The sequence below is a fragment of the Nyctibius grandis genome, chromosome 25 (genome assembly GCF_013368605.1).
Source record: "Nyctibius grandis isolate bNycGra1 chromosome 25, bNycGra1.pri, whole genome shotgun sequence".
Lineage (NCBI taxonomy): Eukaryota > Metazoa > Chordata > Aves > Nyctibiiformes > Nyctibiidae > Nyctibius > Nyctibius grandis.
In genome coordinates, this window is record NC_090682.1 from 4,028,157 (window position 1) to 4,042,486 (window position 14,330).

The following is a 14,330-nucleotide window of genomic DNA, read 5'->3' on the forward strand; positions in this document are numbered from 1 at the left end:
TGGATAGCGGTCAGGTTAATATACTGGCCTGGTTCTTGAGAGATCAGACCATCTTATGTTGAGCTAACAGGAGAGTCATTGTTAGAATTAATTAATCCAGCAGGACATTGTTCCCACAAGAAGCAAGAAACGAGGCGGGTGAAATAGCAAGTCTAGACAGTATGAGTAAAAAGCAAAAAAAAAAAAAAAGACAAGATGGTCTGTTTGTTAAGATGACTGGTGGGACGTAGGAGACCTGTGTTCTGGGTCTCCTTGTGGGACCTGAGGCAAATTCCTTAATGTCTGTATAGTCTGTGCTACGTATCCGTACAGGTCTCAGCAGGGCACATGGGAGTCCTCATTCAGCTTGCAGCTTGTAGCACTCTCGAGCTGCAAACGCAGCTAAACCAGCCTGCAACTCTGCTAGGTCTTCTTTTTTTTTTTAATTTTTTGGACTGAAACAGGCTCCAAAAAATTTACCTCGTGATTAACGAAGCGTATGTCTCGGGAGAATATCGCAGCGACCCAGTCGCAGCCCAGCTTGACGTCGATGTTCTGTGCTAACTTCTCCAGTGTGGGCAGGTGACTGGTCTGGAAGTGATAGGCCAGCGTCACATGGAGCTGCTTCTTGTGGGGCTCCACGTGAACATCTGCAACGAGAAGATGTCAGTTAACAAGTGACTGTTGAGATTAGCGGCTTTTTGAAGGTGTAAGAGCGTCTATCACCTCTGAACAGGAGCTGGGAGCTGAACTTTTAAAGATAGCTCAAGTGGAACAAATTGTAGGGCAGCTTTTGAAAAGGCTTTGGGGAAGTCAAACGTGAGTTCCCTATATATGTTGGCACCTTGGATCAAATTATTAGAGATTTGTGGTCTGATTCAGTCCTGAGTCATGCCAGGGTGGTAGACAAGGCATCCTTGCCAAACTGCCAAAACTCATCTGCATTCAGAAAACAACGTGTTTCTGGATGGTGTGATAACAATTATTGTAATTTTGAACCCACTCAGTCTTCTGCCAAAAAAGACACTTTTCCAGGATAAGCGTGGCTGTTCTTTCATTAGCAGATGTGGATCTCTCCAAAATAAGCAAGTTAAAAATCATAATTTTTACACTCCCTCCTCTGTTCTCTCTCCTACAATAGCAATTGCAAATCCATGGAATTTACAGGTTCTTGCGAGTTGATTGAATGTTTTCCCTGGATGTTAGTTGGATTACCAGTTTGCCCACTGAGAGTGAGGTATTCCAAAACTGTGGAAACAGACATTGATATGATAATGATTCAAAATGATTGTGCAGAAAAAGAACTTTTATTAGGAAAAGATTCCAGAAAACAGAAAGGTGAAAGAATGTGAAATATTGGGACTCTTCCAGTAGGTGTGGAAATCACAGGATACATTGTTTGCATGTAATTTATTCTTGCTTATTCAATCAAAAATTGTAATTAAATTTGACTGATTATTCAGTCAAAATTGCAGCTATTCAGAGACTTGGCTCCAAGTGCCAGCCAGGGGTAGCTTTGCAAGCTCATCCATCTTTTTTTCATCAGCAAGAAGAAATATGCTCTGAAGAAGCCCCAGAGACTTTAATGTGATAACCTGACCAAGCTGTGGACTGCAATGCAGCAATCGGCTTCCCCTAAGAAAGAACCAGTTTGGTCTGAATTGGAGGCAGTCGCAGGGGCAGAAGCTTGCTGGAAGCCATTGATGCTTCCTGCTTCTGGGTCAGTGTTTCTGGGGTAAGAACTGCCCCTTCTGACTGTGTTGGTTTGGAGGGTACGTCTGTGCTGTTCAGGGAAACACTTGTGCTGCTCTCACGTGGCTGCAGCAGTCCTTGGACCCGCCTAATTGCTCTGTGGTTGTTGCTGCCTTCCAAAATGTGCATTTGTAAAGATAACAGCCATTTCCTCCCTCTTCTAAAGGGAAGAAAACTTCTAGGTCACCATCAGGTGAAAGCAATGCATTTCAGAGGTGTGATGAACCTACAACATGTCTGTATCTCTTTCTCTGAACCAGGGGCAGAGACTTGTCACTGTTCTGCATGTGTTACGGAGTGCCTGTCTAGCACAGAAACACCCCAGGGACTCAGAATTTGCCATATCTTGATGCACTTAAACTCCAGGATAAGCCTGTGATAAAGAAGGACTAAACGGGTTGTGTTGTGCCTAGTCCAACTGAGCACTACAGCTATGGAGGGTGGGAGGATTAGTCAGGGAGCTATTATAGTGCTCTGATGCTGTTCTGACTTCCAAGTCTGGACGTAATTGGAGGACACCTGGAGAGCCTGTTCATCAGTTGAGACTGTTGGAGCACAGGGTGCTCTGGTTATCTGCCCGCTCCTGATTCCTGATGGGTTCCCCCCTCCAGAAGCAGCAGAGGACTAGGCAAGGGAGCCAGCCATGTCAGTACTGAGATAGGGCTATTTGAGAAGGTTCCCTCACAGGCTGCCAGGGTACTTGAGGTCTTCTCACAGAGCCCTGTCTGCATCTCGGAAATGCAGTGAAAAATCAAACACAGCCTTTACATGGCTGAGGAAAGTTTTGTGGCAGTGGCTTGAGGTAGGAGTGGAGCAGGAAACGCTCAGCCTTGCAGACAAAGCGTCTATCTGAAAGGTTAAGGAACCACCAAATGTCAACTTCCCTTTCAGGAGATAACACTTGAGACTAAGTGTGAGGTGATCTTTCAACTGAAAAAGCACTGAAACCCAAAGCACCCGATGGGGTGTTCCTCTCAGGCTCTTAGCCTTCAGGCCACTTTTAAAAATCAAGTATTGGCTTAATGAGCTTTGTTTCTTCATGCCATCAAAACTTTGGTTTGTGAAAATGCCCAAGACTTGACCAAGCCATCAGCTCTTTGTAGCTGCCAGCACACTCACCTGCTTTAGAAGCAGCCTCTGCAGCGAAGTCTGCAGCAAACTTCTTGAGCACCTCAGCACTTTCTTCCTTGACAAAAAGCCCAATGAAGTTTGAGGACGTGTAGAGCTCCAAAGGCAGAGGGGCAGGGAATTTGCATTTCCACCGCATCACGGTGGCCTGCAGAGCTTCAGTGAGAGCATCGACCTTGCTGTCCTCACACTGCCAAAGGAAACGGGACAAGTGTTTCTCAGGTGGAGAATCATTCCTTACACCCGTGCTTAGCTCTCTAGTGCTAGAGAAAGGAAAGGCTTGCGTGGGTGGGTGTGAATAGTCTACCTTTGCTATTATGCAGTGAGAAAAATCACAGGGTCATAGAAAAAGGTATGTTTAGAAATCATATGCGCCTCCCTTGTCCTCAAAGCAGGATCAGCTATCCCCAAGTAACCTTCCCAACCTCACCCCTGCCTCCCTATCTCTTCTCGAGTCAACCATCCCTTGAGATTAAGAGAATTTGGTCTGCTGCTGCTGCTCTTCCCTGGAAACAACCCGCCTAAAAACCAGTTACCTCCTCAACAAGCCCAGGCATCAGGCAGTTCTGGTAACAACCCCCCCAGCTCCTGAGAACAAACCCTTCTGCAGCGGCTGAACAAAGCGTGTAACGTTTCCAGTCTGGACCTGATGGGCTGCTCGTGAGCGCATGCATAAAGGCAACGGAAAGAGGAGCTCTGGTTTACCATAAAGAACTGGCAAAGGGTGATATGTGGGAAAATGTTGTGAGCTTTGTTCTTCCCACAGATCTGCTTTGACTGCTGCCAGAACTCAGACAGCTTCTGAGCCAGGGGGCCGGTGGGGCGCAGGTAGAGGACGTACTCCCGAGGCAGGGTGTCATCGAGGAATGGGTCACCCACGTGGGAGAACAGCCTGAGAGGGTGAAAGAAGTGTTAGATTGACAGATAAATATGTATTTATTCCCAGCAAAACCAGCTTCCCCTGTCCTCACTCCCTTTCGTTCTCCCTTTATGGAAAAAATCAGCCCCAGCAGGTCAGGCAGAGAGGTGCACTGTCTCCCTTGCAGCCCATTACCACTACCAAGTAATACAGAAAATTGGTTTTTAGTTTCAGACTGAGGCTCTGAAGACCTAACCCGGGTCACTGCTGCTGCCTTCTGACTTTCAGTGTACAAAACACAGGGAGGAGAGCACTAGAAATTGTTCAACATCTTTGAAAAGGCAGCTCTCAGTTTCCTGTTTAGGTGCTAGGGTGGAGAGAGTAGTGGTCCCTCTCTCTCACCTTTTTTTGCTATTACTCGACATCACAAACTCTCTCAGACAAGGCTTGTTTCTGCAATGCTTGCTTACAGCACCTAAATAATGTCTCACTAATTTTGCTAGTGCTTTTCAGATAATGCCCCTGTTTAAACATTCCACATTCTAATGGCTAAAATCTTAAACATTAAATTCACTAATTTCTTTTACTCTTTTTAACATTTATTACTTCATACCAACCAGTCGCATGCTGCTTGAACACTTCTTCCACCTGTCGATGCCAGTGCTTTTTGTCTGAAGAGAGAACAAAATGAAAAGAGTATTTCAGTGATGTTGGATTATATGGCTATAGTCACACCTATTGCTTGAACCTGGGTCCTTGCTGGGGAAGGGCTGTGATGGTGTGTTTAGGAACCTGCAGGATACGCTTTCTCTCAGCCCTGGGGTTTTCTTTCGGACGTGCCGCCTGTCAAATCGCCGTACACACTTTGAGGGGCAAAGTCATGCAGCCTTATTCAAAGTATGAGATATGGACTTCTGGCGTTTCCCTGCCTGGCCTGGTGCTTTTCTGAATAGTGAAGCATTAAATTGCCATTTAATGACCTTTTTGCTGGTCATTTGCTCAGCATGAAAATCAAAAAGTTTGGGGACAAGAAAAATCCAACTGCCACCAGAGGGCACAAACCAGAGGTTTTTCAGGTTACAACAACCTGCCCAAATTTGCTAGCTCCCTTCTGTCCTTGCTGCATTGCAAGTGCTCTTTTGCTTACTTCCCTTCAGGGCACCTATAAATCCCTTTTCACTCCAGCTAGGAAGACCCAAGTCTTTTGTTCAGCAAGTTTTCCAGTTGCAGAACAAACCAGCGCAGTGCTGTTTAACTTGTAGCCATGTAATAATGTTTTCCAAATGCTCGACATGAGCATTGAAATGCAGCCATGGATCAGCTCAGCCGTGTAACGCTAGAGACTGCCAAAATGAGAAACTCGTCCAGAATCCAAGTGGCATAAATATTTAGCAAAAATTATGAATGAAGGAGGCAGAAAAGGATAGAAATGTTAGGGTCATGGGGCAGAAGTCAGGCCCTCAGCTGGGTGTCGGGAGGCAAATTCCCCATGAATAGGTGGTTTCAGAGCTTCTTACTTGAGGGAAGAAGGGCAGTATTGCTGTCAAACAAGTGCTACAGGTGTGGTGGGAAGAGGCCAAAATGAAGAGGATGCTGGTTTAATCTAATTAACCAGCACATACTCGTGCAAAATGGTGTGGGTGAAGGAAGGTCTGAAGAGCAAGCCTTTGCAGAAGGCGACAGTGGGGTCTCCAGGCAGCTGTCCCCTGTTGTTAATGTGGCCAAAGCAGCTGCCTCCCTTTTGCTCTGTGGTTTATACGCCATGTCTCAGAGCGACAGAAAATCTGACTAGAGGACAGGAAAACTTCTAGTTTACAGCGGCTGGCCTGAAGCCGTAACCTAATCTTACTAAATAAGGTATGTTACAGCCTGATAATGGTGCAAAAGACTTGCTGACATCTCTGAGCTGGAGGGAATGTGTCTGACTAAAGGGACAAGATCCATGTTGTATGCACTCTGTGTTTTCTGCTGTGAGAAAGTGCTGCTGGTTGGTTACAGGAAACAGGTCCAAGTGAGGGAAAAGGGTCATGACTCCAGGGTCCAACCTGTGGCTATAGGGTTACGGCAGCTGGGACCCTCCAGCATTTCTTGTTTCTGCCTGTAGTGCTGTGTAGGATGTTTACTGCGCTGCTGTCGCCCTTTCTGGTCCGCACTGGTGACTTTTGAAAGCACCCTGATAACCATGCGGGAATCTGCAGTGTTACCCACCAGCTCGTAGACATGTGTTGTTGACTCAGCTGTGTTTCAGCTCTGCCCTTGGCTCCCCCACCCCTTGAATATACATATTTCTGTTCATTTTGAGAGTAAGAGGAAGGCACAAAGATAATGCTGCAAAAAAGGGCTGTGTTGCAAATATGTGATTATGAAAATACTTCCTCCTGAAGCGTTTTGCTGCCCTTATCTGCCAGCATTCATCTGAGATCAGCAGAGTGCTGGTCCAGGCACCTGCCCTCTGGAAGGATGTATCTTGCGCCATCAACATCGCAGTTTGGTCTGTACTATCGTGCTGACCTTTCCCTAGTGTGGCTCAGATGCACTATGCAAAACAGCCACTGCTTTGCTTTGAAAAGTAGTTCAGACAAGAGCAAAGAGCGAAAGGCTCTCCCCTTGCACAGGCTGGAACCTTTCAGGGAGGCTGCTCCTCGAGCACCGCAATGGCCGGCTGTGGATTTTCCCTACCTTGGTTTCATCATCCATTTCTGTTACATTGCCTTTTCTCAGTTCACCTCCCCTCTTGCCTGGGTTGTTTCTGCTCTTTAAAACAGAACTAAAATGTGACTCTGCTAACCATACATCTTGCCACTGAAGTGTGTCTGTCTGTGTTGCATTAAGAACGCCCTCCCAGCAAAGCTCTGGCTTCGAAATGAGCAGTTTCTCCCGTTGCAAAGTGAGGGCAGACAAGCTGGCTCTCACGCGGTGTTTATGCTCTGCAGACCCCAGAGCAGGTCTCTGAAGGAGTAATGCACAATCTAGCAGGACAGACGGTTCTGCCACCCACCCTTGTTGACTTGTTCGTTTAATGAATTGATGTTTCCTTGGAACAAATTGCACAATAGAGCTCCATTGGAATTGACTGCAGCTCCTTCTCTGCTGCCTTTGTGCTCCTGGGACCCCAAAGGGCGTTAGAAAACATTAGGCTGGGCCCCACGCACTTTTGTTCATGCACGATTTCAAAAGGTGCCTATCTCTTCCATGGGGACAATAAACTCCCTCTTCAATTTAATTTTCAGTGCGAGGAGGAAATACTGCATAAAGCAAACAAAAGCCAAGGTATATTTTTATCATGGGACCTGAAGCCTGAGACTTTTTTTTTTTTCTTTTTAAATTTAGTGCTGGGAATGGTGATGATGACTGATAAGCCAGGGCATGCACTGCATCCCTTCCAAATACCTTCTCTGTTGCCACCAGCCAGAACCTGGAGAGGATGCTTCCTCTGGGTGCTCCAGTTCCCAGGCCCTGTCAAGATTAACTTTTTGAAAGTTGAGTACACGAAACTAGTCACAGCTATGTTTGGCCACTTACCAAAGTGGCCTGGTTTCCACAACTGCTGAGTGCAGTGGGAGCTGGAAGACATACTCTACTCCTGAGGAAATCAGGTCACTTAATTAGGTGACTAGCTATGGCTTAGGTGCTCAGATTTACTCATGCTGGGTAGAAAGTGTTGGCTGTAGTATTGTAGCTAGTGGTAAGCAGTGGTTTCGTGACGCAGATGCACCAGAAAAGAAAAAAAAAAGCCAGAAAATAACTTAGTTTTCAGATTCTACCAAACTGGCATTGCACAGTAACCATTTCTGGCCATGCCCAAATTGCAGCTGGATTCAGATAGAAGGTGAAAAGCTTTGTGCAGCATCACTAGTCCCTTAAGCCACCCAATTCCTCCATCTCTTAACTTCTGCTGCCTCTGAGATGAAGTACAGGGAATTGATTTAACAGTGCACAGCAACACGCAATAGCTATTTTGAACAGAAAGCAAGGGAGATGCTATGCCCAACTGCAGGTCTGGAGTTGCAGGATTTAGGGAAGGGGAAAGAAGATCCTGTTAGCAGTGTCTTCCACAAGTACTGCAGGTATTTTAGCCACCATCAAGAATCAGATTTTTTTGATTCTTCAACCTCAAAGGCATTTCTGTGACACTTTTCAATGTCAAGTCACAAGGAAAGTCTTCCTCCACTGGTTAAACAGTATCAAAATATTGCTAGGAAGCATCCCAGCCCAACACTTGACCCCTTAGCCTGAAACATTATTGCAGAACTGGTGTTGCTGCCCTGGAATACATATTAATATGTAAATGGTGCCCATTTTAACCCCAGCCCACTTAATAGGAGAGCACGCAGCTCTGTATGCTACAGAACTTAACTCATTACTGTTGAAGGATTTTTGGCTTCCTGCAATTTCAGGGTAGAAAAAAAAAGGCAACAGGGGAATGTCAGTTCAGCTAGGAAATATATATCAATAAACATAGAGTATAATGGCAAAACCCCATTTACTTCAGAGGAAATGACTGTAATGGGTAATGATGCATTAACCATAAAGAGAACCTTCACTCTCAGAAGCACCACACAGAAATCCTGCCTCTGTAAGGGCTCAGATTTCTTTCTCTAGTCCAGTTTGAAAAGGGAAGGTGTGTATGGCTGGCAATGGTGCTGTAGCACGTGGGGTAATGAACTGCCATGTGGGGAAGCTAATGCAAACAGCGCAAGAGCAAGGATGGGGGTGAACTATTTTGAGATAGTCCTTTATCTGCACCTGCATTATATGTTGTCACTAAAAAGATATGCAAACTTTGGGGGTTTTGATGCCCGCAGCAGAGGTCAGCTGATGTGCAAGGCGCTGTGCTGGGGTGGGGAAGATGAGTGTGTTCATGCACTGTGGCCGTGCAGGGTCCCCAGCCTCCATCACGGCCAGGCTGGGCTGCCAGGGCTGAGCCGTTCAAGCCCTCGGCGCCTGCCCTTCAGGCACATACAGAGCAGAGACCGCTGCAGGCAACCTCCTCTCCTCCTCACACGTTCAAATACACCAGGGCTGAGTCATGCAGCTGGTTTGAACCCTCGGGTCCAGGCAGCCTGTTTGCTCTCCAGAAGCAATGTCTAATTCATATAAAGTTGGCCCCTCTGGCCACTGCTTAGGACTGAATTTCCCTGTTTCCACTGGCTCTCCCCTTGCTATAATAAGCAAGAGAGTCAAACCCTGCCATCGGCAGAGCTGACCTCTCTCTCTGTTTGTAAGAGGGAGCTCGCTCTGTTGCGTGCTGCTGCTCAGCGAGGCAGCAGAAAATGTGAGCAGCAACCTCTACCTCCGATCCACCTACGAGCTGTCTGCCTACAGAGGCACCGAGGGATTTGTGAATGAGCGACGGAAGGATGGAGGCAGCCTGTAAAAGAAAGGGAATGACTAAATCTTCCCTTTTATTATATGCCTCAAGCCTAGACAAACTTCTCATCCGTGAACAAAACCCCTCGGAGGGATGAATGCATGATTTCAAGTAGCCCTAAATCTTTGGCCCATAAAATATTTAGCTATGTAAATAAAGATTTTTTGGAAGCTGCATTAAACATGATGGAAGTACTTGGCTCTCCTCATCATTAGGTTCAGTTCAAAGGACTGCCTGACATGATAAGATAGGAATTATGGATCATAATTTATGCCAAATGAGTTTGAAAGAAGAATGCTCTGAAATAGACATTTTCGTTAGGATTATAAAACAGGCACCTTTATTTTTGCTTGTGTGTGTGTATAAAATACTTATTTATATATATGTTTTTGAATATATGTTTACATATCTATTTAAAGCCGGATTTTTTTCATTCTATGTTGGTTTATGGTAAAAGAATAGAAAACAAAATGCTGGCTGGCTCCAGGGAATGACAGAAAATAGGTCTGTTCTAGATGTGGCTGCAGTTGCTGTTTGGAGCATGCCTGTCAGTCCAGGCACAGGTCAGAAGCCTAGTAGTTAACTCCCCCCTTAGCTTACATGTCAAACTCAGTCATGGTGTGGGAATTCAAACCCTGCTGTAGGGCAGTACGTATAGGGAAGCAGTTACAGATTCTTTGCAAACAGTAAAATTCCCAGCTTTGTGTGTGTGTGTGTTTGTTTTCAAATTGCCCGTCAAGCGACCTTTACGGATTCCTTAATTTTTGCAGTTTTCATCAATGGTTTATACTATTAGCATTACCGTAGTGGAAATGTGTCTATTTTAGGCTTTCAATAAACAATTGTACATTGAAGAGCAGTTTCACAAGCAAAATTTCTGTCCATCTAATGACTGGATTATGTGATGTAGGGAAAGATACCCAAATTCCAAATAACTGACCGCGTGTCTCACAAATTGCTTAGTTGTTCTACACACAAAAATGGCCACAGTGAGGTTTTCTTCTCAAATGGTTTTTGATGTGGGTTATTCAAATGTGTTCCTCTGAATTCTCACTATGCAGAATTCAGTTGGTCACCAATAATCATATGATGGCGTTTCTGTTCTTTATTTGGGTGACCCTACTTCTATAAATAGGGACAGGACAGGAAGATATCACTAGGGATCAAGTTCCTGTTTAGGGTAGGGGGTTGGGTAGGTTCCTTTTCTGCAGTTTGTTAAGAAAAAAAAAAAACCAACAAAAAAGGGTGTTTTTGCAAGACAGGAATGACTCTAACATAAGTGTATGGCAGAAGAATTACTTTTTCTTCACTGTGCTTTGGCTCAATCCTTCACACATTACCTTAGCTTATCCTTCTGTTGCTTTCTGTGCATGATGGAGGACATAAAGTCCTCCTCACGTTCACTGAGTGACTCTAATTGCAGCCACATCCTCCACGAAACGCGAGCTTATTGCGATACGCTGAGATCCCCTTCGGAACACGCTGTTCGGTACAACATCCCCAATTTAGGTCAGCGAATGCTATAAGCAGATCACAGCTATGTAAAGACCCAGGTCTTGCCTGAAATACAGGAACTTTCTGAGGAGTACGGGGAACTGCCTGACTGCACAGTGGCTACAGAGGCTGCAAGATTTCAAACTGTGCTGTATCCTGTAGGTCACATAAATATTTATAGAAGGTGCCTGACAGCATGATAGGGCTCGGTAGTTCTCTTCCTCCTCCTTCCCGAGGGGTTGCGGCTTACTCCCGGCTATGGAGTACCAAGCTCTGGTAATAGGAAAGAGAGAGAAATGGGAAACGCCATCAGAAATAAGTTTGGGAAACGGGCTGCTATGTATTTCTAGTTTCCATAATTTAAAATGTTCATTTTTTCAGAGGACAGTCCAGCTGGCAAACTGCACTCTGGCCACATGATGATGGTGATGATTATTCTTAAGTGCAAAAAGTGAGGGCCTGGGTGTGTGTCTCTGTTTCATGTGTTTATTTTTTTAAGTTATGTAAGATTTTGAAGGCGGATTTTTCCCCCATTCTTCAGCACATGTGCACTAAGTCATTCCCCTAATCCTCTGCTTAGCCGGCTTGTTAAAGCAAAAGAAAAGGGAAGTACAGACTCGTAAAAAGTGTCCGGGATAAAGGCAAGAATGTAGCAGCCATTTAACATTTTTAAAGAGATACACAGTTTAAAAAGGAAACAGGATATTATTTTCTTTAGAACAATAACTATACAGCTTTTTATAAGGCATGGGCTTAGATGTCAAAAGTCCTGAGCTTGCAGTTGCCAGCCATTCCACCATGTCCCAGCATGATGGAGGAGGAATGAGGCGCAGGTATTTTGGCTGATTTGAATTAGTCACACACCATCAAAATTCCTCTGTCCTTTTATTCTCCTCTTCAGCTTCAGGTAGAAAAAGTTGTCATTAGTTTTGCTTACAATCATGACATTGTTTTTCTTTTTAGTTTTTGGTTTGGGTTGCATTTCTTGTCTGGCTTCGTAGTTCACTTCATTAAGCTTTTCTCCCTATGTGCGAATCTAGAGACGTACAGCTGCTCAAACAAAAAGCAGCAGTCTCTGAAAATAACAGGAGTCCTGAAGCTGAAGGTTTAAGAAAATGAAGTCTCACAATTCCCTAATAAAACCGTATGAGTTGGCAGCACCTCAGCTGGCTGATTCAGAAAGATTCAAGATTTTGATGCAGAGCTGTCACTGGAAAAGGGTGACAGGGTTAAGGAAGATGGGTAATGATTGCTGCTGTTACAGGGTTTGCAGAATTCTGAATATTAGCAAAATAGTCAAATATTGATAATGCAAATGCATTCAAATAGAAGGTGGTTATAACTGGAGCACATTCAGCAGAGGCTAATCCCCTTCAAACGCCGCATTTTAATACTAGCCAGAATGCTGCAGAATGACCAAGATTTCATTGTTCAAACAGGGCAGTGCAGGAGAGCAGGAGCTTTCATCCCAATACCGTTAATACGTTTTTAGCTACCCAGGAAGACAGTGTCTTTGCAAGGAGACAAGTTAGAGGTTTAAGTATGCTCAAATGTACCATCTGGAGTTTCAGTGATAGCCAGAAAAGGAAGCAGTTGGCATGCTGATTGGAAATAAGTTTAAGATCCCTCGCAGCATTCAAGACAAACATGATGCTTTCTTCTTTCTAATTGCTCTTCTTTCTATACAGAAATGGTCTGGGATGGACCAGAAATTTGCCGTATCTGTTTTCTGTATTAAGGTCCTCTTATCGCTAGGGCCTGTTTTTCCCATCACGGGTGGGTTTTGGGCAGAGCGTGGATCTGCCACGTGGCTTGGCCAGCGCGGGAAGCCGGGCCAGGTGGCTGCTCGTGGCACGTGGTGCCTGGTGAGCGCTGCTCGACACGTGAATCGCAATTGTCTCGCTGCCACTTCATCAGCACCTGCCTCTCCATCTGTCACCTCGCCTTTTACTCTGAGTGGCACAGCTCGCCTTCAGTGACCACTGTTTCAGCAGGCATCCGCAGTGCCCAGCACAGCTCCAGCTGGAAGCACCAGGACCTGCTACCAAAAAACAGCGATAGCGATGGAGCACACCCCATACACCCTAATTCAGAGAGGGCGAGATGGGACGTGGAGAGACAGCAAGCTACCTAATGCCACACAGGTCATGGAAGAGGGGGTGGTTTTGCTATGGATGTTCTGACGTGCTGTGCTCTGCCTGGATTGGGGCTCCCTGGAGAGACAAGCGCTTGCTTTTCTGCCCCTGGTTCCTTAAGGCAGCCCTGCTTTACTCCTTTGTATGTAGAATTTTTTAGTGTCGTGTAGATCTTTAGGAAGAAGGAAAAAAAAAAAGCCACAACTAGCACTTTAAAGTGCCGGTGTTAACATTTTCCAGCTTCTTGGGGTTTCAAAACAGGAAGTTTGGGGGCGGTGCAGTTGCACAATTTGCCAGAAAGCTGCTGTTCTGTGAAGTCGGTGACACTGGGCTGTACCAGAAACTTGAGCCCTGCAAGTCACCAAGGCCTTCATTTTCTGGGACAAATTCTCAGTGAGATGCGAGGAGGTTTTAATGTGCTGCTCCTATTGGTAGGAACCTTGTGGTTTTAGCTCCTCTTGACTGCCAGTGGAGAGTTGACTTGTTCTCCAGAGACAGAGTAAACCCCAGAGCTAAGGGGAAGTTTTCCCAGCCCGACAGAGAGGAAGCGGGTAGAGATAACATAGACCAACGTCAACATGGTATAGTTAAGAGACTGAAAACAAAGCATTGAGCTACTCGGTTTGGATCTTGTGATGAAACTTGTGATGCAAACTTCCTCTAGGTTAGAGTCCAGGTCTTTGTATCATGCACATCCTCAGAGGGAAAGTTTGAATGTTTGTCTGAACTTGCTCTGACTCGACAGCAATGAGATTTGAACTGTACCGTCCACTTATGTGCAAACAACGAGCACTCCCCAAAGTTTTGCTCAAAGGTGGTGAAGCATCAGGTTGGGGCCTGCATAGCCAAATCCATTCACTGTTTCACTCCCTTTCCATCTAGTAGAGGGAAAAGCATATATCACAACTAAATCCCACCGTGGGCTCTACAGTAAGGCTTCATGGACCTATCTAGAATTTAATATTAAAGTTGGTCAGTGCATGAGATGGAATAGCTTTCTACCAAGAGGAAAGGCGATGGTTAATATCAAAGCAATGACATTTTGTGGGTAGTCTGAGTATCTGTTTGCCAGAGATGGATGAGTTAAGACACCCATGTCTTGACAGCTGGACTCGGCAAGCTTAATTTGGTATTCTTTGCACCGGTCAGCTTTTGCATTATTTCCTGCATTTAGAAGAGCCTAGCTGTGCTCATTCTGACACCTTATTTTCTTCTCAAGTAGTTATTTTCTCTTCTTTATGGGCAACATCTTTTTACCATGAGGAATCTTACATGTTGCATGTACTAATGGATTCACAACTTTGCTGAAAAGGCAAACCCCAGAGACAGAAAATGGGAAGTAGATGCCTAGTGAGAAGCTAACCACGATCTCACACCTAAAATAGACTCACGCAAAGCAACAAGAAGGAAGTCTAAGAAATTAAGGAAGGTGGAAGGAAGAAGGGTGGAGTGCTGAGATAGTTGGGTTAAAGGCAAAAAGAGATACTCAAAATAGCCTCCTGCTCTAGACAGCTCTGTTCAGGAAATTTTTTAAGCCTTGCTGTTTTCAATAATACAAGTATTTCAAAACATTTCAAATCAGTATTCCTTGCTTACTCTTTCTTGCCATCTA

At 45.1% G+C, this 14,330-nt stretch overlaps 1 protein-coding gene across 1 annotated transcript in view; it reads right to left on the minus strand.

Moving 5' to 3' along the window:
• Window positions 1-14,330, minus strand: part of UBASH3B (ubiquitin associated and SH3 domain containing B) — a 73,847-nt gene that overhangs the window by 22,846 nt on the left and 36,671 nt on the right. The window contains exons 2-5 of the mRNA XM_068418367.1: window positions 4,336-4,389; window positions 3,565-3,751; window positions 2,851-3,049; window positions 460-629 (exon numbers count right to left, since the gene is read on the minus strand). Coding sequence (XP_068274468.1) covers window positions 460-629; window positions 2,851-3,049; window positions 3,565-3,751; window positions 4,336-4,389 — 610 coding nt within the window. The remainder of the gene's footprint in view (window positions 1-459; window positions 630-2,850; window positions 3,050-3,564; window positions 3,752-4,335; window positions 4,390-14,330) is intronic.